The following is a 27960-nucleotide window of genomic DNA, read 5'->3' as shown; positions in this document are numbered from 1 at the left end:
TTGACGATAACGTACTGTCTATTTCCAAAAAGCTAGGAGGAAAGATTTGAAATGTTCCCACAACAAAGACATGATTGACACCTGAGGTAACACAAGTGCGTTAATAATTACACTGTATCATGTGGCAAAATATAACACTGCACCCTAACATTTGCACAGTTACTATATGCTGAATACATAGACTTTATCCATGGAGGACAAAACCTGTTCATTACACTAATACTTGGTTGCTGGTTGGTACGGTAGATTGTTTTTAGCAGGGATTATATGGGAGAGGGTAGGGAGATGTGGGCAAAGAAATAGACAAAGGACAAGGAGAATAAAGCCTATTCTTCCAGTACTCATTAGCTTATCTTCAGTGGCTACTGACTCCTGAATTCCAAGGACTCTAGATCTGTCAGCATTATCGTAGCAAACGCTGCCTCCTGCTTATGTGTTTTTCTACTAAGGGCATTGATGAGAGCGGACTAATCAAGCCTACCTCAGAACTCATAGCACAGCCATTACCTTGGGTCCCTCTTGAGTGATGTTCAGCCTATGCAGCACATGCTGGGAGAAGGCCCTGAATAACCCGGTATTCTGACAGCCAGAGATCTAAAAACGAAAATACCAGTTCACGTTACAGCGAGTACATCGGTACCAGGGATTTCAGATGACCTCAAGAAACAGAAATGTTGTCTTAGATGCTTACCAGAGGCGTGTTATAGAACAGTCCATACCGCATGCGGGGCAGCAAGGAAAACACAGCTTCTTTAAAGCACACCTAAGAAGGAAGACAGCTTAGAAGACAGCACAGTAAGGGATGCACCCTTCACAGCATAGATAACACAGTAAAATGTGCATCCTTTATGCCAAAACAGCAGTCCTTATTTTAGAAAGTAAATTCCAGCTCCTCTCCATCTTGTACTAAAATAGTCTTACTAGCAAACTATTTCAAAAAGAATAAAATTCATATTTTTGCCAAGTTTATAGAAATAAGGTTTATTTACAAGAATTCTAGCTACCAAAAGCAAAACAAAACAACACTAAGAAGTCAGAAATCAATGGTAACATCCAAGAGAAACTCAAATTAAATATTTACTGTATGAGTTAGTCACTGACAGTAATTTAAAGACATTTCAGTAGGTTTCCGGTACCTTTTTGGAATCATAGGTTTTCAAATGTATGACATCATAATCAGTAAATGCTTTCCAGGTATCAGAGAACAGGTCACCATATCCATAAGAGCTCTGAAGGTGGAAACAAGTTAGTGTCACAAGGAGATGCTTAAGACGACACATACATATGACACCATTTGTACATGCAATAATGTGCTCACTGAGCCCAGTCCATCAGGGTAAGATTGCACTTGGAAAGAAATCTCAAAGAAAGAAAATGGCTTGAAAGCTTAAACAGTAAATGAGTATTCTCCTCTGTTGAGTAATGAATAATGTGGCAATACCGTATTAGCATTAATAATGTCACTAGTAATATCACATTATACAACATGTAATACTAATACTATTCCAGGCTTTGTTCTAAGTACTATAGATGATGACTTCATCAAACAACCCTGCAACTCCAATGAGCTAGCTGATGCCCTTATCCTTATTTTATACACGAGGAAACTGTATATGAATTCAAATAATTTGGAGTCACAGGGCTGGGGTCAAGGCCGCTCTGTGGTCTTGGACTTCCCTCATATACTCCATGACAGCGGCTTCTCAATGGGAACCTGCCGTCCTAGTGCGTTATCAAACACAGCTCCTCCTTGGAAGGGTAAGGTTAATTATGAGCTCTAGCAAGTAATGGAAGAGGCTCATTCTATGTTTAATGGTGTGACTTGGACTGAAGAATTCAGCCCAGAGACAGAAGAAGCACACATCACAGGCATATATCCAAAGTCTGCAATTACTTGTCCATTATGTTAGGTCTCTGTATGAGTATAGAATTATCATCATTATTTTTTTAGATTTTCAAGGTTTTAGGCTTCTCTTACTGTAGACATTTCCAAGGTATGGAGAACTACTAAGTATGGTGAACACAGAAAAGCTTTGCCTCATTGTCTCTCCAGCAATAATCCAGTAAAGACTTTCAATATCATCACAATGAAACTGTCCTGGTGCTGCTCAATAATAAGTAAAGAACAATTAAAAGAAGTAATTTTAGACAATTTCTTGAGATAAGATACTTTAGGTAATATAACGTGTCTCTCAAAGGACATTTGAATAACAAAATAGAGTGATTCTGGCTGGACCCTTCCCAGGGAACTTGTGAATTATTCGACAATAGCCACTTCTAGAAACTTCATCTCTACAGCCTCCAAATTCAAATTATCCATCAGTGCAAGAAGGGGAATCCTCACACCTCACACTGAAGAATACTTGGGTATTCCACAAAGTGACAAAAAAAAAATCCTCCTGTGCAGGTGGATTTGAACACCCCCAGAGCCACAGACACATAAACACCACTTGTAGGACTTTGCCCACAGAAGTAATGAAGGTAAGGGTGTGAAGAGAAGGGCATGGTCAACCCTCTGGATCTGAGTGTTTGCTCACGCTGATAGAAAATATTCAGAAAAGTAATTGTGCCTTTATTAAATGTATACAGACCGTTTTTCTTCCACACTATAGTTAGTGGCTGTCTGCATGTGCCAGGGATGTGAGTAACCTAGCAGTGATTTCAGAGCATCTAGCAGGGTGTGCATGGCCACATGTGCTCCTGTACCACTTAACAAAGACAACTTGAGCATCCAGAGATGTGAGGGTCTAGGGTAGATCTTGGCATTAATCCCCTATAGACATAGGGGGAACACTGCACATAGAAAAGATGTTGATAGCATCCAGTACATAGCTCAGAGCCAGAAACAAATGAAATGTGAGGTGTGTTGAGAGGAACACATGCAGGAATTCCATCAAATGGAAAAATGCTGCCACTACTCCAAAAAATCACATGGAAAGATGCCCTTGTAATCTGAGAGCATATTTTATATAATGATATAAATAAATCTTTATACAAATGATATGCATAGAGATCTTTATACACATATTGATAAAACTTTGTAAAAGGATTTATTACCATTTATTCAGATAAAAAGTCTCAAATGGACTTACACATATGCTAACTGCTTTCACCCTTGGGGGACAAGGCAACCGGAGAGGGAAGAGACTTAAAGGAAAAAGAACTCCACACACGTCTGCATTGTGCGACCTCATCATAATCAGATATTATCTTTATAATTAACAAGTAATTAACAAAGGTGTTGCAAATCATCAACACCAGGAAAGAGGTGGCTTTCTATGATTTAGGAGGCTGATGGCTTTGTCTAGGCCCTGTGAACCTCAAGGTGACAGCCAACAGCACTGAGCTCTGTGAGGTAACATCCTAAAGGCCTAGGTCCGGATACAGTGTCACTGTTGATTAACTTAAGCTCTTGACCTTCCTAATTTTAATACAATTCCTCATATCGTGGTGCCCACCAACCATAAAATTATTTTTGTTGCTACTGTTATGAATCGCAGCACAACTGTCTGTGTTTTCTGATGCTCTTAGGCTACCCGTGTGAAAGGGTCTTCCAACCCCCAAGGGGTTACGACCTGCAGGTTGACAACCACTGACTTAAGGCTTTGCCAACAACAGTTCAATTATGGATGGTACCATCTCCAGACTGGCTTGTACGCACTGGGTTCTGGAGCGACTGGACAGAGCCGCTCATTATAAAGAGCTTGACTGGGAAGTTAACAAGGACATCTCTGATCAAGAGGAAAAGTTTATAAGGGGGTAGCTAGAGGACAGGCAAAGGACAGGGCTAAGACTGGGGTAGCCGACCACACTGCTCAGCTACACACATGCCACCTATCCATAGCAGAATGATGGTCAGACTCCCTGAGCATCATGTGTTCGGTTGGCAGGGATCTTTCTGGTGACCTTGTACCCTGTTCTTCCTCAGCAGGCACACGGCACAGGCAGGGCATATAGAAGCCAGCTCGCTTTAACTCAGTCCACTTAGGGAAGATGCAAACAGGCATGAAAAAGCTTCTAGAAGTGTTTGCTAAGTCTCTCCTTCTGCCTCACAAGTTTGTCAGAAGAAATGCCTTCTGAGCCCAGGGCTGGAATCCTTCAACCCTCCCTGTGTCACCTTAGAACACTCACCTGTTTTCTGTCTGTAAAGTACACTAATAAAAATCCTGATCCAAGCCGGGCGTGGTGGCACACGCCCTTAATCCCAGCACTCAGGAGGCAGAGGCAGGTGGATCGCTGTGAGTTCAAGGCCAGCCTGGTCTACAAAGGGAGTCCAGGACAGCCAAGGCTACACAGAGAAACCCTGTCTCGAAAAACAAAAAAAAAAAAAAAATCCTGATCCAAATTCCCCACTGTGAGGATGTGATTATAGTAAGGGTTTCTGTTGTTGTTGTTGTTGTTGTTGTTGTTGTTGTTGTTAGCCTTGCAGAATTGCTGAGAGATGTTTTGCTGGGAACTGTGACCCACTTAAGCAAAAAGAAGGAAACAGAAGGACACTGTCCCCTTTGCTCACAGAAACACTGCCAAAAAGTGACAGTAAAGCTGGACTCAAGACAGAAATGGACGCGCATGTAGAGCCAGAGATAAAGCAAGCAAGAGCATGCCAAGAAGGCAGAACCAGTTTTCCAAGGACTTTAAATCATGCCAGAGTTCCGAGAGGCAGCTATGGTGACAACCGTCTGCAGCACTACACTGTGAGTCTACTGTCTATGATGAAGGGTCTGCGAATGCTTTCTCCTTGTCTATACAACTGTTTATGAATTAGCTGGTACACTCTGCTCTCTGAAAACTGTAGATGGTGCCCGCTGTTTCCAGACAACGTTGCTTCTAATTGAGATACACGTGTAAGATTCACCCTAAATAGTGAGCTAAAAACACAGGCCTCTTAACATGAAGCTTGCTGTGGCTGGAAGCTACTATTAAGCAAAGGATAGAGGCTGGGGTGTAGCTCTGTGGTGGGGTGCTTGCTTTTGCTTAGCATGCAAGAGGCTCTGGGTTCCAACTCCAGAGCTAAGGGGTCGGGGGACAGTAAATTCAAAAGGGCAAAGTAAACAAAAGCTCTACCACCTCGAGTCACAGAGGCCTCCAGAGTCTTGGGCTGACACTGAGACTCTGCCCAAAGGGAGGAAATCCTCTACTTCTGAAGTTCAAAGCACATAGGAGCACACTTGTCTATGGGATGGCATGTGGCTCAGTTGGTAGAGTGTTTGCTTAGCATGCACAAAGTCCTAGGTTCAATCCCCAGTACCATACTTGTTATCAGAATAATCTAGAATGGATGCAAGAGGAGCAGAGGGTCATCCTCGGCTACATAGTCAATTCAAGGTCAGCCTGGGCTACCTGAGACACTACCTTAAATGAAGTCAAAACCAAAGCAAGACAATGACAACAAAGGATCACACATTTGCATCCATATGTACCAGCCAGTGTGCCTATGTATATGTCAGGGGATCCACTTGAACACATCTACACATGTGTGAGTGTGTGTATGGTTAGGCATATATTTAAACATGCATCTTAGAAAGTTCTGCCTCACAAGGTGAGAGGCACACAGTGGAAGAGCAAGAGAGAGCTGGCGCAAAGGGGTCGAGGGGGTGCTTACTTACGGTGTCCCACATCACGACGTATACATCTGTGCTGAAAGAGTTGTTAACATGCTGAGTGATGTAGAGATTCAGGAAATCGCAGAAGTGGTGGTACATGTTAACACCTGGGGTTGGGGGAAAGAGAGAGCATGTGACACCAGAGAAGACACACAACTGAACACCTGTTTGTATTCCACTCTACATGCGTTCGTTGGGTTCATAGTTAAATTTGCGAGGAAACACGCTTCTCCTAAGTGTGGGCCAGCCACAGGTACTCATCAACTTGAAGTACTGAGCTAAAAAATCTTTTGCACTTCTAAAATTGGCTATTTTGAAATCAAGAATGCATTTGTTTTCTCCTACACATCAACCCATAAGACAGCATTAAGTTCCCAGGAAGGAAAAGCCACATAGGTCTACTTAGAGCAGCAGGGGGCGCTATCCAGCCACGATGACTCATTTCTTCTGATTATTCATTTTGCTTACTGGTTTGTTTTTTTAAATCAACCAAATTACATTTGTACCCAGAAGAATTGGCAATCATCACAACTACTAACACTGTGCTAGCTTTCAATTCTTATCTCTTTTTGCCCTATTTAATCACTACTTTTAAAGTTTTTTGTGTCTGGGTGTCTTGCCAGAAAGTATACCTATGCACCACATGCATGCCTGGTACCCTTGAAGGCCAGAAGAGGGCACTGGATCTCCTGGAACTGGAGTGACAGACCATCAGGAGCTGTCATGTGGGTAAGAGGAATCGAACCCAGATCCTCTGGAGGTATGGCCAGTATCCTTAATGGTTGAGCTATTTCTCTAGTCCCTGATTACAAGGTTCTTGGGGAAATACTGATCAACTGTTATAAAAAAGAGGCAAGTGGGGCCAGGAGGTGTTGGCACACGCCTTTAATCTCAGCACTCGGGAGGCAGAGGCAGGTGGATCTCTGTGAGTTCAAGGCCAGCCTGGTCTACAAAGTGAGTCTAGGATAGCCAAGGCTACACAGAGAAACCCTGTCTCGAAAAACAAACAAACAAACAAATAAATAAATAAATAAAAGAGGCAAGTGTAGCTGGGCATGGTGGTGCATACCTTTAATCCCAGCACTCAGGGAGGAAGATGGATGTGAGTTCAAGGCCAGCCTGGTCTATGAAGCGAGTTCAGGACAGCCAAGGCTACACAGAGAAACTCTGTCTTGAAAAACCAACCCAAACCAACCAACCAAAAAATTACAAATAAAACAGGCAAGTGTTTCATGTTCTAATTAACAGAGCATAAACACTGGAGTTGGAAGAATTGGGCTGAAGTCTAGCTTGGTGGCTCATGAGCAGCACCCCTAGATAAGTTAAGTGTCTGGGCGTTAGCTTTGTTACCAGAGATGGGGATGGTTGCAGTGCAGCGTGAGCTTTGTTAGGATAAAGTTAGAGAGGATGGCATCTCACATGCCTGGCACACAGTGAGGCCTTCATGAAGACGGGTAGGAGCTTAGTAGGACAGTGTACAGCAGCCATAGCCATCACTATTTTTAATTCCCATGCCAGGCATTAGAAAGACACAGCAACCACCAGCACCCAGCCTAATGACCTGAGTTCAATCCCTGGGGCACAGGTAACAAGCAGAGAGCCAACTACTGCAAGTGGTCCTCTGAACCCAACAAGTTGAGTGGCATGCTGTGACATGAGTACACTCACAGTAAATAAATTTATGTAAGAAAGAGAGAATGGCCAGGCAGTGGTGGCGCACAGCTTTGATTGCAGCACTCAGGAGGCAGAGGAAGAGGCACGTAGCTCTCTGAGTTAGAGGCCAGCCCGGTGCATAGAGAGAGCTCCAGGACAGCCAGGACTACAGAGAAACCCTGTCTCAAAAAACTAAAAAAGAAAGAAAGAAAGAAAGAAAGAAAGAAAGAAAGAAAGAAAGAAAGAAAGAAAAAGAATTTTATGTATGTGGGACCCAGGAGTCAGCCTAGAAAATGCACAAGTACAAATGGGATGCCTTCTTATGGAATAACAAATAAAACGCACATTTTCAAATGAAAATAAAACAGTACTAAAAAATAAGGCCAGTAGATGTTCTAGCCTATTGAAATAGTTTTCTTAGATGAACAGTTGCAAGGGATAACTTCTCTCTTTAAACTACACCTACTCACTTATGTATGCGTGTGCACGTACACCACAGTGTGTGTGGAGTCAGAGGACAACTTGCCGGAGTTGGTTCTCTCCTTCCACTATGTGTGTTCTGAGGATCAAACTCAGACTGTCACACTCGGTGTGACACTTTACCCACAGAGCCACTTTGCCATCCCTGGAAGGAATAACTTCGTGACTCAGAATAATCTTAGCAAAGTGACTCTTCCAATTACCGGGAAAAGCTTGCAGTAGTGAGCACCCCCTTTCCCTGGGTGAGCTGGACAGCACACTATACCTGTCCTGTAACATCTGTGTCCTGAGGATTTAAAATGAGGAAGTAAGTGCAGACTTCAAGCTGTAGGAGGAAGGCGGGTAAGTTCTGTTACAGTGTTCCTTGTCACAAGGTGAGTTAAGAAGCAAAGGAAAAAAAATCAGGTGATGGTGAAATCCGTAAGGAAAGGCTGGGCTGAAGAATGGCTCAGTGGTTAAGAGCACCATCTGCTCTTCTAGAGGTCCTGAGTTCAATTCCAGAAACCACATGGTGGCTCACAACCATCTATAATATGATCTAATGCCCTCTTCTGACATGCAGACAGGGCATTTGTATATATAAAATAAACGTTTTAAAAAAGGAAAGGCTGAGTAATGAAAATAGAAAATGATACACATCTATTTTAGCCCATTCCTTCCCACTTTATATACTTTATTGCACATAATCTGCATACATATTTTATTGCGTGTGATCTGCATAAGTTTTATAGTTCACACACACTTTTTTACAGGAAGGTTTTTTGTTTCTTGCTTCTTTTTCATTTGCATCTTTTTAAAAAAATGAGTTAGAACTTTGAACAAAGCATTTTAAATTCACTTTTATTTCAAAAAGCTAAACTTGTCTGATTTCTGAATCTAAAGTGCTTTGTAATCTAAGAATTATAACCTCAGATGGCAGAACATATTAAAAATATGATCAATAAATTATGGTAATTCTCGAATATTCGAGACAGAGGGCTTCTATATTTCACTGTAGGCCATGCCACTCATGAATTTTGATAGGACATAGCACCGTAATCTCCATCTCTCATAAGGAGCGGGATAATATAGCATGTGCCGAGTCTCTTCTCTCTAAAGGCCACTAGTTGCCAGAGTTGAAGTTATGCATGCAGGCCAAGACCTAGAGCTAAAAGGCATGATGGAAAAATAATTCTAACTTTCTTCTTCAAGAATATACTGCAGGGTGGGGTCTCAAAATCTAAAAGGCATATCTAAGCAGTGTTCTATGAGGGCTGCATCATATGTGCTGACAGCAATGGTGAAATCACCAAAGGAAGAAAGCAGAGAGAGCTAGAACCCTCTCCAGGAAATTTGAAGAATTTTAGAAGAACTGTCCTCCAAGAGCACATTACCCTCAACCCTTATGGTCTTAAAAATACAGTGGTTCTCCAGCCTTTCTAATGTGAGACCCTTCAATGCAGTTCTTCAATAAAATTATTTTTGCTGCTGCTTCCAAAAAAAAAAAAAAAAAGATTATATTGCAGGGGTGACTTCCAAAGAGCTTTAAGTACATTTGGTTACAGAAAGCTGGCCATAGGAAATAGGAAATTATCATTCTTTCTTTCTCACTAACAGTTTACCTGCAGCTGCTAACTTTAAAAAAAAAGTAACAAAACATGAATGTAACAAAAGTGATTAGGGAAATCAGACGGGGTGAGTTTAGTTACAAAAGGCACATTTGGGCAACATTCTTTCATCACATAAATGTGACAGTTTCTTCTAGAATACTAAAGGTGTAAGATAACAGAAAGTTGAAACCAGCTCATCCGTCTTAGAAGAGGAAGCAAAGAAGACAGCCAGCATTTATCACCCTGCTTTCAACAAACTCACAGAAAACTACTACAAGCATGTGAAGAAATAGATGCGGGCTGAGGAGACAGCTCAGGGGTTCAGAGCACTGCCTGCTCTTGCGCAGGAGCTAGGTCAGGTCTTAGCACTCAAATGATAGCGCACAGCTATCTAAAGCTCTGGTACCTGAGGATCCAACGCCCCCTTCTAGCCTCCAGGGGCACTGCATGAATGCAGAGCACAGACACACATGAAGGCAAAGTATCCATACACATAAAGTAAAAACAAATCTTAAAAAGAAAAGAAGACACATCAACCAAGACACAAGTAACTTCTCACCTGCATCTAATTTCATGAAATATGTTGGTTTTTCAACAACGATGTCACATTTAGCATCTTCTATGGGCCTGAAATTGAGCTGAGTGTAGCCTTGTAGCTCGGCAAACCTGGAATTGTGAAATAATTAGAAAGTGATTCTTCCAAACGTTCTGTTGCAACACCATAACCTGGGTCCTGCTCATGAGGCAAATTTTGTTGTTGTTGCTTGTTTTTTTTTTTGTTTTGTTTTGTTTTGTTTGTCTTTTTTTTTGATACAGAGTTTCTCTGTGTATGTATCACTGGCTGTCTTAGACTTGCTTTGTAGACCAGGCTGGCCTGGAACTCACAGAGATCTGCCTGCCTCTGCCTCCCGAGTGCTGGGATTAAAGGCATGCACCACCATACCTGGCTAGCAAATTTTATCTCTAGTATAAAGCAGTCCTATGGAGCACCTTCCTTAGTTTAATAACATTAGAGATTCTGATAGCAACTTTAACATTGAGACAGGAACAAAAAAGATTTCAAAATTCAGGATAATGTGTTAGGCAGTTCAATTGGGAAACTACCACACAATGAAAAACAAAAACAAAAACAAGAAAGCAGATGTACTAAGAGAGAGCCAACAAGGTATCCTGTCATTTGGGGGCTTAAAGGAAAAGATGAGTAGATCATAGATCCTTGCACTGTAGACCTCTTAGATTCTGAGAAAGACCATATTTAATACCAAGATGACCTAGAGCCTCCAAAAGACAGAAGACAAGAAAGTGTCCCTGAAGACTGGGACACATCTGTGGAAGCCACAGGTACACTTGTCATCCATACAAATGACAAACACCAGCATGTGTAAAGGGCTGTCTAAGGCTAAGTACAGTCACCATCGGCCCTCTGTGAGACCGCAGCTCATGTGAAACGTATTAAGCAGAATCATTCAGAACACAATGTAAAAACAGCATGATGGCTCATGAGTCTTTTCCTCCCTCCCGCCTTCCCTCCCTCCCCATCCTGTATACAAATGAGCTCTCCTTGCCTCACACAGAGGCCAGAGGTTGGTGCTGGCTCATCTTCCTCAGTCATGCGCCACCGCACTGTTTTTAGACAGGGTCTCTCTCCGAGCCAGGACCTCGCAGGCTCAGCCAGACTGACAGGCCAGTGAGCCCTCAAAGTTACAGATGTGCACCACTGTGTCCGGACTGCTTTAATGTAGATACTGAGGATTGAAACTCAGGGTCTCACGCTTCAACAACAAACACTTAACCCACGAGAACTCTCTGGTACGTCTCTCTTCAAAAGGTAGAAGAGAGATACACATGGTATCACATACCTGTGATCCCAGCTCTCAGGTAGCTGAGGCAGGAGGATCACAAAGTCTAGGTCAGCCTGGGCTACATAGCAGGACCTTATTTCAACAAAACAAAATAAAACAAAAACAAAACTTTTTTTTTTTTAGAAGAAGAAAGAAGTGCAAAGAGCCAAAACACTAAGAATGTAACATTTATATAATTCCTGATTGTGTCATGGTTCTTCTTGCTATAGGTAGTCTATTGTATATATGTGAAATAATATAAATGTATACATAAAAAATAAAAATGTTTAACTAATAAAAAAAAAGAAAGAAAGAAGTGGAAATAAATGCCTCCCTCTCTCCTGAATATGGTCATAGCTCAATGGCTTACTCCTAACCAAGAGAACACAGTTGTGTGTCACCGCTGAAGTTAGGTCACACAGCACAGCAGCTTCCATCTTTAGGCATACATATTCATGCTCCTGAAGAAGCTGGCCGCCACGTGGTGTGTGAGTAGCACTACCAGGAGACCCATATAGTAAAAACCAAAATCCTCCAGTCCATAGCCAGACAGAAAATGAGGCTCAGGGATCATCCTGAGAGAGCTCAGAAGCCAAGTTCCCAGGCCTAGCGATAGCCAGCACCCCCTACAGCTTGACTGCAGCCTCCTGAGGCCCTGCTGAACTGCTCCCACTCTGACTGATGTCAGAACAAGGTGAGATTCTAAATGTCATCTGCTTTACTTCAGAGTGATTTGTAACAGCAATAAATAATAAATATAACTATGCCCTAGGGTATAATTTAGAATAATGTGCTACCGGGCAATAAATAATATAATTATGCCCAGAGGAGCTATAATATAGAATCTGATATCAAAATGAACTAAAACAAAAACGCCTTGTAGAATGGAAGAAGCATCTATCGGTAACAATCTGTTAAGTCCCCCAAAACTTCACAATACACTGACACCTACTATGTGAGGGTAGATTAGGTTATTATTTCTAATGGTTTTCTCAGTATGAATGACATGAGAAATTAAATTTCCATAAAAGTAGCCATATATAAGGGAAGTGTGGGAGCTTCCGAGGATGACAGAAGGATTCTGCATCCTAGCTAAGGTGGTGGTCACATGTCCCTAGACATGGAATATAAATTCTCTAAAGTGCACATTTGGAAAAAATAAGTGCATACGTAAGCATGGAAGAAACCCACATATGTGTGGGTTCATAAGACTCTATCAGTGACAATTTCCTGCCTTTGGTAACTGTGCTACAGTTAAATGAGACGTTATCGTCCCAGGGAGCTGGCGCAATGGTACAGTGGGAACTCCTGCATGGTGCTTAAATTTCCGTGAGCCTAAAATGGCCTTAAATGTTTCAAAGTTCAAAATCTTATCAGTGATGGTAAAGGCTGGGGGTAGCATCTAGCTTTGGAGGGAGGAAGGTGGGCTGAGGCCAGCTGGTACCCAACGCTCTGCTTTTTCAGCTGAACAAACGTCACATGAATGGACTCACTTTCTCATTAACCAAACTCTATACCCAAGGGAGGGGGGTGGTATGGTTTATAAAATGTGCTTCCAAAAACACATACAGAAATTGTGAGTTAATAATACATCGTGTCAAACACTTTTTGTCTCACTTACAAATAGCAAGCTCTATACCTGCTTTTTAAATTTTTATAAACCAATATTCAGTTCCGATAAGCTGAGGGATTCATCTGCCCCTATCATTCCTCCAAAGCCCACATCTGTACAAATTAGGTAACCTTTTTCTATTTTAGAGTCCCTTCCAAACTCCCCAAGTGGCAAAACAAACATGAAAACTTTAAGAGACATATTTATAAGTAAAGTCATGTTACCAAGACTGCAGAGGGCTTTTGCGCTGACCTTCAGACATCAGCGCACGAGTGTCAAGTTTACAGTGTCCTCCAACTTCACCACCCTGAAGAAAATCTTCCTTGAATCTAGTGAATTAAAAAAAAAAAAAAAAAAAAAAGCTGAGCTGGAAAATTTTCTCATGACTCGAGTTTCTGGGTAGAACCTAATTTCCTAACACAATTTTCAACAGATTTTTTAAAGATTTGGTTTTTTTTCTTATTTTGTATATACAAGTGTTTGGCCTACATGCATGTGTGTGCACCATGTGCATGCCAGGTGCCGCTGGAGGCCAGAAGAGGGCATCATATGTTCTGAAACCGGAGTCACAGATGGCTGTGAATGACCGTGTGGGTGCTGAGAATCGAACCCAGCTCCTCTGCAAGAACACCTAGTGCTCTTAACAGCTGGGCCAGCTCTCCAGCCACTGGATTTATTTCATTTTATTTTATTTGGAACCAGGGTTTCATGTAACCCAGGGTGACTGTAATTAATCTCATTATGGAGCAAAAGAAGATCATGAACTTCTTGATCCTCCTACCTCCACCTTCTGAATTCTAGGATTGTGAGCATGTATCACGTGCCAGGTTTATCTGCACAAGCACAGCCACATCCCCCAAGCCCCTCTTTGGAATTTGACTTACAAACATAGGAACCCAATCTACCCATGCCCCAAGTCAGCAGTGTGATCACCAGGTAAAGGAGCTGGGTTACCCCCTCCCTAACCTTCAACCATTTTACTACAAAGCAAACCCAAGAGATAGCCTTGCACCTGCGATTATTTCAGAATGCCATCAGCTTTAACAGTGACCACACCGCAGAAGTACCTGTCATGGTTTCTCTTGATGTTCCTTAAGTCCAGGTATAGACGGGTAGCTCTACAATACTGAAGGTAACGAGAGCAAACCAAACTTGAGTCGCTCTGAAACACAAGTGAGACAAGGGACAGTCAACTGGGAACAGGATTAGCACTGTGAGGCCTCTCGAAGCTGGCCATGCTGACAGCGTTGTCTGTGACCCACTGCAGAGCGAGTTCTCCACTCTTCCCGTGCTGTGTTCTCCTTTCCAACAGTCTGGTCAAGGGTACTTGGGCATGTGTCCATATATTTAACTTACTATGAAGATTTCCCAAATGCTCTAGTTTATCACTTCAAATATATAAAGCACACATATATATAATATATGCATATAAAATATACATATACTATATATCATATGGGTATATATGCATACACTATATATTATGTATGTTTGTGTATATACACACACATTATATATATATATATTAAACACAGGGGCTCATTATGTAGCTCAGGCTAGCCTCAAACTCTGGATCTTCCTCCTGCTTCATCCTCCAGGTCCTAGGAACACAGACAAGTGTCACCACACGGTACTTCATTGACAGAAGTGGTTTTTAATCAGTTTCTTCATATACATGTGTGCACATGTCTCTGCTCACACGTGAGGTTAGGGGACAACTTGCAAGAGTTGGTTCTTTCCTTCTACCACACAGATGCCCGGGACTGAACTCAGGTTGTCAGGCTTGGAAGCAAGTGCCTTCACCCACAGAGCCATCTCATCAGTCCTCAAGTTTTAGAGCCAAGGATTATATATGTGATTCTCTTCGGTCCCATCCCCGCCACCACCAAAAAAAAAGGACAATCATACAGAACCATGTCTACCTCTAACTACTGGGGAGAAACACCTTTTCTAAGGAGGAGCCAAAGGCAACCAGAAAGGCTGTGCACATAAGAGACATTCAAACTCAAGTCCAGACAAGCAGCTTGCCAAGTTGAGTGTGAGGTGCTTCTGGAAATGGTCCCACAAAACTGTGTGGGACTCTATGTCAACAGCAAGGAGCGGTCAAGCTGCTCTAACTGAATGAAACAGTTGAGAAGTCAGCAGCCACAGCCGGTTTCTACATTAACGAAGCAAGAGAGGGTGCTTCAAGGACTTCTGCACTGGTTTCCCTAAAATCTACAATGAATGAGGGACCTGAATCTTAACTCATTTAGTGTTTGCGAACTGAGTCAGTAAGAGATCATCATGAGGTGAATGCTTGCATCCCTGAAAAAAAATAACTCATGTTGAAGCCCTAACTCTTGCGTGGTGAGATGGCTCAAAGGGTCAAGGTGCTTGCAGACAAAGCCTGATGACCTGAGGGGAAAAAAAAGACAAGTTGTCATGGTGGAAGTAGAGAATTAACTCTTAAGTCTTCTGGCTTCCACATGCCATGGACACACATACTACATAAATAGACAAATAAATATAAATATAAACCAATCATCAATAAATAGATCAATAGATAGATAGATGAATGTAAAGATAAATCAATCATCGATCCCAGCTATCTATCTGATGGTAGTAGGTGGTGGAGTTTTTTGAGGTTATGAGGGGGACTGAACTCTTCATAAATATTAGTACCTACTCCAGTTTAAATGGGAAATGTCCCCCACAGATTTGGTACTTGAACTCCTAGTTGCTGTTTGTGAAAACTGTGGAACGTATAGAAGATGAAGACTTGCTGCAGGAATGGGTCACTGTGAACACGCTTGGAGACTTGATAGCAAAGCGCTTCCTGAAAGCTGAAGCAAAGTGATCAGACCCCGTCCCGGCTGTGATGGACTGAATCCCCTCAAACTGTGAGCCAAAATAAACTTACTTGCTTCTTGTCCGTTATTGTGGTTACTGCAATAGGAAGAGTCACTAATACAGGATCCTTCCAAAGGAGACCACAAAGAGGGCTGTTCCTCTTCCAGCCCCACAGTGATCCAAGCCCAGGCAGCTGTCTGCAGTCTGGAAGAGGGCCCTCCTCAGAACCCAAATGTGCCAGCACCTTAATCTTGGATCTCCTGTCTCCACTGTGCTTTGTCATAGCACCTCAAAGAAGAACTGAGGAAGGAGTCATATGCTGACAGCATGACACACGCCAAGGCAAATGATGTCCAGGGAAGCACTACCATGACAGAACCATGCACGGTGGTGTCACACCTCTTCCCTTGGCCTTCCCACATGAGTAGCTAGACTGAAGCCAAATGTGCTAAAACAAAATGTCTATTACAGGTGCCTGTGGCTATGACTATCAACTGTAGCCTTTATTCCCTTTGGTGCAAGCTCCAAAGATATGACACCCTTCAACAGCACTACAGAGCATATATTCCATTTTCATGGGTATGTGGTATGTGCATGTGCGTGGGTCATGCCCCCTTGCACACACAGAGAGGCCAGAGGATGACACAGCATGTCCTGCTCTCATACCCTTGAGACAGGTCTATACTAAACTTGGGGTGAGGCTGGCATCCAGCAATTCTGTCTCTGTACCCCACAGTGCTGGTGTTACTGACCTATGCATGGTCACATCCAGAGTTTTTGTTTTGTTTTGGCTTGGTTTTGGTTTTTTGCATGGATGCTGGGAATTACAGTTCAGGTCCTCAGTCAGGACCTGTGCTGAGAATTCTTATATACGAAGCCTCATGCTGGAAAGTTAGCATGGCTTTAAGGCTGAGGAATACAATTTCTATTTCAGATCGAGTTTGCCCCAGAGTCAGGATCTGAGCTCTGTAGTCAAGGACCTACTTTCATATCTTCTACTTAAAACTATTCCCTGGCAATGTATGTGCCCTACGCACTGAAGTGTGTCATGGATTGATGAGAAGTACACACACACACACACACACACACACACACACACACTATGCCTTCCCATTCTAAGTATTATATATTTTCACAAGATAGCTGTGCAGTCTTGGAGAACTTGCTTACCTTCTCCAAGGGCCCTGTTTTTCATTCTAGAAAAGTGCCATCAATCTGTCTGCCCTGCTGTAATAACTATGCTACTCAAACTGAACTACACACAAGACTAAACAAATACGCAAACCGGTCATGGTGCATCCCATCCCAAACGAACTGACAACGAATCTGGAAAGATGAAATTTATTAATTTATCTTCTTGGGCATGTGTTTTGGGGGATAGAGGTCTAAATCTAAAAATATTCTAACTGCCTCAAAAAAAAAAAAAAGCTACCTGATACACATGTGAAGAGGAGGGTTGGCCTTTCAGAGCAGACAATGAGATGACCTGTTTGGGACACTGAGCACAAGCCCACGCTGGGTGTGCTGGCCCTCCACCCATCCTGCCAGGAATGAAGACATTCATTCCTTTCCGTGCCTCTCAGATTATTGAAGCAATAGTTCCCAAGGAGTTGGAATTTCCTCAGGAATTTCATATCTGGAGAAGGAAGGGGCTAAAGTCTTGTGCCGGCCCTGTGGGTGGGGCGACGTGGGGGGAGGGTGGGGGGGAAGGGGGAAGTATCATTCTCCTAAGAAGAGATTCCCCCATAATGTTTTACAACTTGTCAGACCACCCTGCAGGAAAGAATGAGGCCAAGACAATGATGGGTGAGTGGTGGGCAAGACCACACCCTGCCTGGAACTGCTAAACCTCCAGCTCACGTGTGTTTGGGGAGGTGAGGGGTGCTTGTTACTGAGGAAGTTGCTAAGCCACTATATTCCCCATCCTTTCCCAACGTGACTGCACGGAATAAATCATCTTTCTCTGCTTTTTACTAGTACTTATTTGCTTTCATTCTATAGAAGATGAATTGGACAAGTCTAGCTTGTTAGGACTATTCAGTGCCCAGGCTCTGACTGTGACAACTCCACTGATAGTTTCTACCCGTAAGTCCAGTACCAAGAAGCAGTAACCAGAAAGACCATGGGCCTGGGGCCAGCCTGGGCTACATAGATAACCTGTGTTATTGAGCCATCTTGTTTTTACATTACAAGATAATGAAACAGATAATAGACAGTGAAACTAAGCGAAGTTATTCAAGCAGTTGGCCACTCACTGCTCTCTCTGGCTGGCAGAGCACGCGCATCTCCTCCAGCCTCTCTTGGGCATAACCAAAGTCAGCTTGCTTCCAGAACATGTCCTCAGCAGACTCCAGAGTGTCTGTCCTGTTTGCAAAGAAAGATATTCTAAGATTTTTTTTTTTTGTTTCCTTTTCTTTTAAATTGTATTCTATGTGTATTCCTATTTTGCCTGCGTGTGCCCCCATGTGCATGCCTGGTGCCCTCAGGCATCAGAAGGCAACAGCTCCCCTGGAACTGGAGTTACGGATGTTTGTGAGGCAGCATGTGGGTGCTGGGAACTGAACCCAGGACCTCTACAAAGAACAAGTGCTCCTGACTGCTAAGCCATCTTTCCACCTCACCCCAGCCCCACCTACTTTCTTTTCTTTTCTTTTTTTTTTTTCTGGCTTTGGATTTTTTTTTTCTATTGACTAAGTCGCAGGAAGTGTATTGTTACCTTACTTTTTAAAGTATGCCATCACAGTTCCCCCCCCAAATTATCACTATGTACATAAAGCTCCCAAACAAGTTATACACATATTATTCTTTTATAATAAAAAGGCACAACAGAAATCAATAAAGTCAGGGTCATCTGGACCTGAAGGCAAGAAAGGGTTATTTTGCACAACTAATCACGCAGTGCTACAATTACTAATCATATTTAACCTCTCCTTGAGCATGGATAGTTATTCTTTCAGAGTCTGTAAGAAACTACCTATGCTACTATCTTCTTAGCATATATGGGGCTGGAGGGGTTCTACAGGTGATGATGTTTCTCCCCCGGACAGAAGAAATAACAGATGTTCCTCTCCTTGTGAGATGGGTGGAACCCATGACCTGGATAAGCAGATTAGCATCTGCAGGAAGTCTCCAGAGAGTCTCCCTGGGAGTTAGGGCATCAAGGTGCACTTCTGAGAACACAGACTCAGAAGTGAGGAGGGGGTTGCATAAAGATGCTTACCATCCCAGGTCGACATAGCTGCAAACGGGGTAGCCAAATCTGAACTCTGGCTTGCAGGATTTCTCATAACCCCAGCAGTAGTGTAGATTTTCTAGGTGTTTCTAGAACATAAAATATATATACCTTTAGAATAGACTCCCTTGTGATGCCCAGAGAAGCTTCTCAGACCTTTTGTGACATTTATATGTATATGTTATAATTCATGCAATGTTCTGAGAGGCGCAGGCTCAAGCGTCTCCACAGTTGTTTTTACTCACTCTTCCATGTCTACTCCAAAACCCAAGTCCAGGTTTCAGCTAGACTACAAAGACACAACCTGAGTTAGGATTTCCTGAGGTATTTTAAGGGACCGTCTTCTGCCTTTCTCAGAAAGCAACCTGATTCTATAATCAGTCACCAGAAGGAAAAAACAAAACAAAAGCAAAAAAAAAAAAAAATCATATCCTTTGGAATGTCTGTTACTAAAAGAGCTCTGTGAAAAGGATGGCTAGCTGACTCCACTCATCAATCAAGATCAGCGGACACAGGACAAGGTCAGCTCTCCAGCCCCGGAAGGAGGCCAGGGCTCTTCTGCAAGGCCCAGGAGCCATGCTGGTCAGATTCCATATGCTTCCTGTGCCAGCACCATGGGAAAGGAAGTGTCTTACAATGGCCCTCTTTGATCTCTAAGGCCTCCGGAGACTTCTTAATGGGCTCTGTTTGGAGGCCTTTCCAAGCCCACGTCTTACTCACTCAGAGCCGAGGCTGAGGTGTGACCACTGAAATGAGGTGCTAAGCAGCCCCCTAAGTGCAGAAAGGAGAGGCGCCACCTTTTTTTTTTTTTTTTTTTTTTGAGAAAAAAAAAAACGGTCTCCTCTTCCTGAAGCCTCACGTGCTTCGGTTTTCATAGCTTTCACTGCCCAGCGATTTAAACGCCAATTTCTTTCTTATGAGTGGGATATGGTTTGAAGCTAATTCTTGTCCCTTGGGACTATTCCATGAAATGAGAACAGTGCTTGACTCCTGGTGAAAGGTAGAGAGCCAGATGTGGCTGTGGGCTATGAAGCCACATAGCAAGTCCACCTAAGTAAGCTGCATGCATGCTCGTGAGAACGAACACCGAGATATGAGAGAGGGAACGTGCACAGGAAAATACCATTGCTGGCCTCAAAAATCAATTAAAAAAATATATATAAAGATGTAAAATTTAAAAACAAACTGAAAAATAGCACTCTAAACAGAAATAAATGAGAATAAATAGGGCCTACCTTATACGGACAATAGGAATCCTCCCGGCACACAGAGGCAACATGCCTGTTGTTGTGCAAGAAGAAGGGAATGTGCTTCTCTGGGAGGCGGAGGCTGGAGTAGTTATACAGGGCTCTGCCTGGCGCACTGTCCGCCTCGAGCCGAGCCTCATCTTGGCCGCTCAGTGGGACTTCATGAAGCAATGCTCCAAAGACAAGCAGCATTAACATAGCAACCTGCAGACCTGGAGAGCCAAGTGAAACCGTCCTTAGGAGGAAAGCCTCTCACATCATCGAGTGATGGCGCAGGCCCTAATCCCAGCCCTCGGAAGGTAGATCTCTAAATTCAAAACCAGCCCCGGTCGACAGAGCAAGTTCTAGGGCAGCCAGGGCTGCACAGAGAAACCCTGTCTCAGGAGAAAGAGAAAAAGAAAGAAAGAAAGAAAGAAAGAAAGAAAGAAAGAAAAAGAAAGAAAGAAAGAAGGAAGGAAAGCAAGCCTCTTTAGACAGGTGTCATAGCACATATTTAATCCCAGCACTTGGGCAGAGGCAGAAGGATTTCTGTGAGTTCAAAGCCAGCTAGGTCTATGTCTCCTTAGGACATGGAGTTGGGAGGCTGTTGGGAGTGACTATACTTGAAATACATTGTATGTCTGTGTGAAATTCACAAAGAATAAATTTAAAATAGTATCTTGTTTAAAAGTGTTTAACTCCCTCGTTAGGGCTGGGCATATGCCTCAGTGGTAGTGCGCTTGCCTAGCACGTCTGAGGCCCTGGGCTCAATCCCCAAAACCACGCGTGAACGAATAAACCTCTTTCAAAAGCCTGAATTCCTAAGCATGACCACTACATACTTTGCCATGTCACCAAATCATGTTCCTTTGTTCACTAAATATTTACCGAGCACTTGCTATGTGCCAAGTACTGTGCTGGGAGCAAGATATATACGGGTGGGAAATATTTCCCACCCCAACTTGGCACATCAGAGAGACCAGTCTCCAGGAATGGCTCTAAAATGCTGTTGTCTTGTTTTTTTTTTTAAAAAAAAAGGGGGGGGGGGAGGAAAGATATTTGCATCTGTGTCCATCAGTAAACAGTGCATGCATATGTGTACCACTCTGCCTCGCATCCCTTTGGGTACCCAGGAAAGAGGACCACGAATGTCTGTGACCTTGTAGAGAGCAAGATAACTCCAGCTAGCAGCACCCATCCTCTGGCACCAGCCCTCCCTAGCCTGAACCTCCATCCTAAGCCACCGAGGCTGGAGCATCTATATTCCATCATAAAAGCCGTTCACAAGGCTCAGCTGGCTGCTCCACGCCTCCCAGAGCCTCATGTTTATTAGACAGTAAGGTTTGTATGTTTGTTTGTTTGTTTGTTTTCCTGTCTATGGTCAGTTTCGTCCATCTTCTGATCTTCAGAAAAAAAGAACTCATTTAAAATCTCCCTGCACAGGACAGAACTAGGCATTAGCATTATGAAAAATGACAATGGTCAAGAATTTACTGGATTCCTGTTCACCCGCCTGAGAAAGGAGAAATCTCTTGTGTCTGTTTCTGTTAAGTATCCCTGACAAATTCACACCAGTCAGTCCCCTTTACTGGCAGTAAGGCTTATTTTTCCCTAAGTGTCTGTTCTAAAATATAACCGAACACATCCTGGGCGTTCCACAGTTAAGTCCGGCCTTTACAAGGCTATCAGGACAACACAACTTTGAAAAGCAGCCTTCACTGACCTTTATGCATAGACTGCTCTGTTCCAGTTCAAGGCCTATGGAGTCATAAGGTGAGAACAGTGTTGATCCTGGGCACAAGGCCTTTGCCAGCTTGAGTAACTAAAGGGCTTTCTTGCTTTGTGAGCCCTGAAGCCTATGTTGTTATTTCTTGTAAATTCAAACTAATATTTTTAGCTGGGACCTTGACCTAACAGGGAGTTACTGGCAATTTTATAAAATTAAAAAATGCATATTTTGCATGCCAGGACAGGCAGGACTACACAGAAAAAAATACTGCCTTGGGGAAAAAAGTGCATATTGATCAAAACAAAACAAAACAAAACAAACAAACAACAACAAAAAAAACCCCAGCTACTTAATAATGAAAACGCTTACCTCTTTAGTCCTCGGAATCACCTGGAAGCTGTTGGTGTTTTGTCCTTTTGCACAAAACCTGAGAGAAATGAAGCACATTACTTTAAAAGCTTGCCACAAGAGACCAGTTGCTATTTTAACATAAAGGAAATATTACAGCGGGCACCGGGGCCCCTGGACGCAGTAACTCACAGAGCAAACGCTAGTGGTTAGCAGAACAGAGATAGTCCCCCTTACACCGGCATCACTCAGTATTGAACAACAGGATAATTAGCAGAGAAAACATTCCTAGGACCAAACCTGTTCCTGCAGTAATCCTGCTCTCTGATTCCCAGGGCTGCCTGGGCCGGTGCCAACCTCAGGATCACAGCAGGCCATCGAGTCCTGGGGCTCACCCTCTTACTCATGAAGTCACAGCTATGACTAAGTCCTGGATTTCAGTGATCCAAATCTACTGCCCTGTAGTGAGTTCTGCCGGTTAACTAAACCCCGGCGTTCGTGGAGAAAAGTAACCCTTGGCCACCGGGAGCATCTAAAGAGGCAGATCAGACAGTTGGCTTTTGCAAGGGAGGGCACGTACCCACTTGCAAACGCTGGGTGCTGGTGGCTGTGGTGCATGAAAGTACAACCTCGGGGCCTGGCAGAAAGCCTTCCTGGAGTTGAGTCCTCTCTCAAGACTTGATAGGGATGGAAGCTTTAGTAAGTTAGGCTACTGCGTCCTTTCGCACAAACCGGCCAAAGCGCGCTCGTGTATAGCTTGGTTGGATTTCCATAGGCCTAAAAGGAGGAGAGGGGAAAAAAGGTAAAAATCTGGACGCCGTGAAAAAAATGAGACCTGGGGTTACCTGGGGCGACCACATGAGTGGCTTTGGGCAATGCTCAGCAATAGAGCCGGCAATGGACAGATGAAAAAGTTAAGTGCTTCTGGGACCCAAAGACTATAAAGTCCCAAGGTAGGTGAGCAGACAGAGAGCTCAGACAGGGCTTGATTGCCTGAGGCGCCAAGTAGGCGATCTTATAGGAGTCTGCGGAACGTCAGCCCCTCCCAGGAGTGGCGGAGTCAAATCTTTGAGCCCCGCAGCAGCTAACCCAAGCCCCGGCTGCTTGGGGACGCAGCTGTCCTAGGAGGCGCTCGGGCCCCAGGTGTACCGGAGAAGATCTAGAGCAACTCCTCCCCAGCCTGAGGATCCAGGCAACAGCGCAGGCCTGGCCCGGCGGCATCGATCGCCCTTGTCTGCGGCCACCGGCAGGCTCCCGGGAACCAGCTGAAGGCGGCGGGCTCGGATCAAGGTCCCAGCATCCGGCTGCGGGCCCACGGGGGTGCAGGCGGGGGCGGGTAGCAGATGGGGACGGCGCAGGGCCCACCTGCAGCTTGGCTAGGGAGAAACAGCGGCAGCTCCGGAGCAGCGAGGCGTCACCGCCGGCGGCCGCGCACCGGAAACCTCGGGAGCCCGAGCCTGGCCAGGGGGCGCCCGGGAGCAGCAACAACACCTTGGCTCAGAGCTCGGGGTGGGCCCGAATTACCCCGGGCCACACCCGGTGGCCAGACTGTCTGGAGGGCACAGTTGGCCACCCATCAGCCAAAGTTACAGAGATAGTCCGGAGCCCGCCGCCTAACCCATGCAGGACACCCGCCTGCTTTCTCCTCAACCTCAGACGCAGGACACCCCTCTCCATCTCCCCAAATGCTGGACACCCGCCTGAACTTCGGCTACAAGTCCCTGGCAGCTCCTCTAGGCGCTGGGAGGGCACCAGCACTGGAGTAGGTAGGCAGGTGAACCATGGTGCTGTCACCTAGGACTGGGATTGTATTTTTTCATTCCTAGCAGAAGTTGCTGCTCTGATTTTTAAATGAGACTGAATGTAGTAGGACACTATCTGGTGGATGGTGAAGATACTGTAGATTCCAGGGAGTTTTATCTGCCCATGGATTGCCCAAGATCAAAGTCTACTTTGTTAAAGTTTTATGGCTCTGCTATGTCATAATTGTACTTACTAGAATTTACTATTCTAATTGGAAGGAGAGAACCAATTCACTTAAGTTCTCTGACCTCCTGGCTGCTGACACACCCACCTATACAATATTAATGAGAAAAACAAAACAGGTCCAACTTGTAATGATTAATGGTTCCAAATAAACATGCTCAGATGCATACAGCTCACAAGGCTTGCAAGTCTTGTAGATAAAATTTAAGAAACCATCATGAGAACTGCAACCAGAACTAGTGGTTCAGGCTTACAGTTCCAGCTACTCCACAGTTCCAGCTACTCCACAGGCGGAGGCAGGAGGAAAGCAAGTTCAAGCTATGTGGGCAACCTAGCAACCATGGAAATGAACACTTGCCTAACATGTGCAAGACCCCTGTCTCAATCCCCAGTAACATACAGCACACACATGGACCAGCATGTTAGTGAAGACCTTTCTTTAATCCCAGCTAGCATTTTGGGGCAGAGGCAGATGGAGCTCTGTAAATTTGAGGCCAGCCTGGTCTATGTAGCAAGTTCTAGACCAGCCAGGAAACCCTGCTTAATATGTGTGTATGTGTGTTTAATTTTATACATATATATTGCTTAATATACATAAAATCTCATATATATTATTTAATGTATGTGTACTGTATGGGGATCTGGGATGCATTTTTAAGTATCAGCAAAAGCATATATGCTATTTATATGTACCAAACATTAAAGCACATTAGTGGTTTTAAAAATGTATTTTTTAATTTTTATGTACATGAGCATTTTGCACACACATGCATGTAGTATATGTATGCAAAATACCTATACACATTATATATCATATATATTATATATATATAATACACACACACACACACACAAGCCAGAAGAGGGCATCAGATTCTCTGGGACAGGAGTCACAGTTATTGGCTGCTGTGTGTGTACTGGGACTTGAACTCGGATCCTCTGAGAGATTGCCAGTGGAACTAACTGAACTGCTAGCCCACACTAGTAAGCATGGTAAAGGCAAAGGGGCCTTGTGCATTCTACCATAGCAGCAACTTCAGAAAATATTTTTTCAGCTTATTTGCCACCATCCTGTTTTTGTTGTGTTGAGGAAATGTAACTTTCTTACTAATATAAAACAAATACTGTAGTTAATTTAAACCAACTTTAAATGGGCTTATGCTTGAGGTGCAATGGCATGATTAAAAACAAGTATGTGTAGTCGGCGAAAGGCTTCTAAACACAGATTGGTTTAATTGCCAAGCTAAATCAATCAAATTGGCATGCCACTCACTCAGCGCTCTTTTAGATACCAACATATTAAGTAGTCACAGAGATTGGTATGAAACAAGATGACAGGATTTTAAAAATGAGATTGAATTTTGTATTACTGTAATAGCTATTTCTAATTTCCTCAAAATAAATCATTATGAAAATTTAATGTTTGACTCTTCAAATTGAATTTATTTATTTATTTGGTTTGAGATAGGGCCTCTATATGTGGCTCTGGCTGTCCTGGAATTCACTCTGTAGTCCAAGATGGCCTCAAACTCAGAGATCTCCCTCCTTTGCTAGGATTAAAGGTGTAAGCTGCTGCCACCATCTGGTACAAGTTGATCTTAATATAAATTCAAATACCACCAACAGAAAACTGAAGGAATAAGCTAGATGTGTTAGCTTTCAGTTTCTGTAACAAACCTCCCAAATTATAACACAAGGGTTTTTCTGTTTTTTGTTTGTTGATTTTTTTTTTTTAGCTCAGTTCAACGGTGTTAGTACATTGACTACAAAGATGGCTCATGGACTTGTGCATGATAGAGAGAACCAAATGTGGAACTATTTAAGTGTAAAAAGGAATTGATGGTATCTCTGAACACTGCACATTACAGGGTGGAAAATGATGCTATCACTTACCTGAGGGGCACACACACACACAGGCACACACGCACGCGTGCGCGCACACACACAAATGTACTACTTCACAGATGGAAAAATATTTTAAATGTTTACTAAAAGGAAGGAATATTGATATAAGAGGACAGATGATTCTAGAACTATGCAGACAGTTACATTATAAATACACAGCGATCCGTGAAAGCTGACATGGACCTGAATGCTCTCCAGTTGATGCACGTAACACAAAGGATCTGCCTTAAACAACTTCAAAACTCAATTTGTATCTCCTTAGTGGGAGCGACCTGCAAGACTGAAGAATTAAAAACCAAACACAAAAACAAAATACCCAGACTTTTCTCAGAACTGGACAGTGAGTGACAATACTGGCGTTGTGAGAAGTCAATATGAAGCAGCAACGATGGCAGCTCTGACATTGAGAGGGAAACAGAGCTTCAGGAAGTCATCTGGATATTCTGCAGTTCTGAATTTCACTTGAAGTCTCAATACGAATCAAAAATATACTTACTTAGGAAAACCGATCTCTCCTGTGTATCCCACCACACAGGTCTATGTTCAAAGACGCACCTCTCTGAATTACAGTAAAGTGACATACACTAGCAGACTTTCAAAACTTTATTTGAATCAGATTTGTGCTTATTCACACTACCTTTCATTTAGCATTAAAATAATATCAATCTATAGTTTAAACCATACGTTTAGCCCTTTACAAAATATGTAGCTAATATATTTTAGTTTAAAACTGACCAAGGATAAGAAAACTTGAATCAGCTTTTTTGTAATGAAGATGAGAAATGATCACCTACAATATACATGTCTATAATACTAAACACTAATAAGATATTCACACTTACTCCTTTTTAATTTAGGGGCTTTCTTTTAAATACTACAAATCATGTGTTTTAATTTTTTTTTAACTGTATCTGTATGGGTTTTGTCTGCATCAATGCCTGTGCACCACTTCATGCCTGGTGTCTGAGAACATCACAAGAGGATGCTGGATCCCCTGAGATTGGAGTTACAGATGGTTGGGAGCTACCATGTGGGTGCTAGGAATTGAACCCAGGACTGCTGGAAGATTAGCAAAGTGTTCTCCAGACCCAAATCCTGTGCTTTTTAAGTAAGAATTCAAAAAAAATTTTCAATTAATGAAATTATTGAGAAGTGGGGAAAATGCTTCCTGAATATTTTTTACATTTACTTAACTACAAAAACTCAAATTCCTCTAAGTCAGAAGTCATTCATACTTAGGATATTTAAATTGTAATGCCATGTATTTGGTACATTCTACATGCTAAATGCTATGGAGTGTTCTCAAGAGGGGCCCAGCAGCAGCAGTGTCCATTCGGTCTCCCAGAGGAGTGAGGGTCTGACACCACCAGCGCCTGGGCCTCTTTTACTCTGAATTCCAAGTTGTCTTTGTTTGTTTTTCAAAAATGGATCTATCTAATCATAAACTATTTTATGCATTAGAATAGAGTACTAGCATATGGGTAGAGAATTTTCAATAATACATAGCAAATAAATTTAACAAAAGACCAACCAGTGTTTAATAAGTATTCTGCCACTTACTGGATTATTTACAAGAAATTTATTCAGTACTCCTTAACAACTTGAAATGTACTGAAAGGTCTAAGTATATACTAGTCAACATAAAAGCAGTGTGAACATCAGCTATTAATCATGTGACAGAGGTGAATGGTTGCATGTCATATTATAAATAAGTACTGATTTTGTTAATGTTTATAAGGACCAAGAAAAATATTTAATGCTGATATTATGACATTTAGAATTTAATACAGGAAATTTAAATTTCAAAATCTTTTCTCTGCCACATTTCTAAACTATTTGTTTAAAAAGTATTTTATATTTCCCATTTCAAATGCTTTCCAAGAATTTTGAAATTTAGGTTTCCTGTCTCTTCTAACTCTACATT

The 27960-nt window shown here is 42.9% G+C and overlaps 1 protein-coding gene across 5 annotated transcripts in view; it reads right to left on the bottom strand.

The window, feature by feature from the left end:
• The window catches only part of EOGT (EGF domain specific O-linked N-acetylglucosamine transferase), a 36475-nt gene extending 11635 nt beyond the window's left edge, over window positions 1-24840 (bottom strand). Inside the window, exons 1-13 of one of the 5 annotated variants that reach the window (XM_084766534.1) lie at window positions 23511-24840; window positions 22726-22922; window positions 22167-22224; window positions 20078-20301; window positions 18831-18931; window positions 17866-17974; window positions 13846-13940; window positions 13003-13107; window positions 9885-9991; window positions 5607-5710; window positions 1137-1229; window positions 692-763; window positions 508-594 (exon numbers count right to left, since the gene is read on the bottom strand). In XM_084766534.1, coding sequence (XP_084622660.1) covers window positions 508-594; window positions 692-763; window positions 1137-1229; window positions 5607-5710; window positions 9885-9991; window positions 13003-13107; window positions 13846-13940; window positions 17866-17974; window positions 18831-18931; window positions 20078-20287 — 1083 coding nt within the window. In that variant the 5' untranslated portion in view covers window positions 20288-20301; window positions 22167-22224; window positions 22726-22922; window positions 23511-24840. The other 4 variants (XM_084766536.1, XM_084766535.1, XM_084766538.1 and 1 more) reach the window with 4 other exon arrangements.
• Window positions 24841-27960: the final 3120 nt, after the last annotated feature.

Source organism: Acomys minous (genome assembly GCF_964271855.1).
Source record: "Acomys minous genome assembly, chromosome: 17".
In the NCBI taxonomy this organism is placed as follows: domain Eukaryota; kingdom Metazoa; phylum Chordata; class Mammalia; order Rodentia; family Muridae; genus Acomys; species Acomys minous.
Note: the sequence above shows the minus strand (reverse complement) of the source record. Positions and strands in the feature narration are given on the sequence as shown.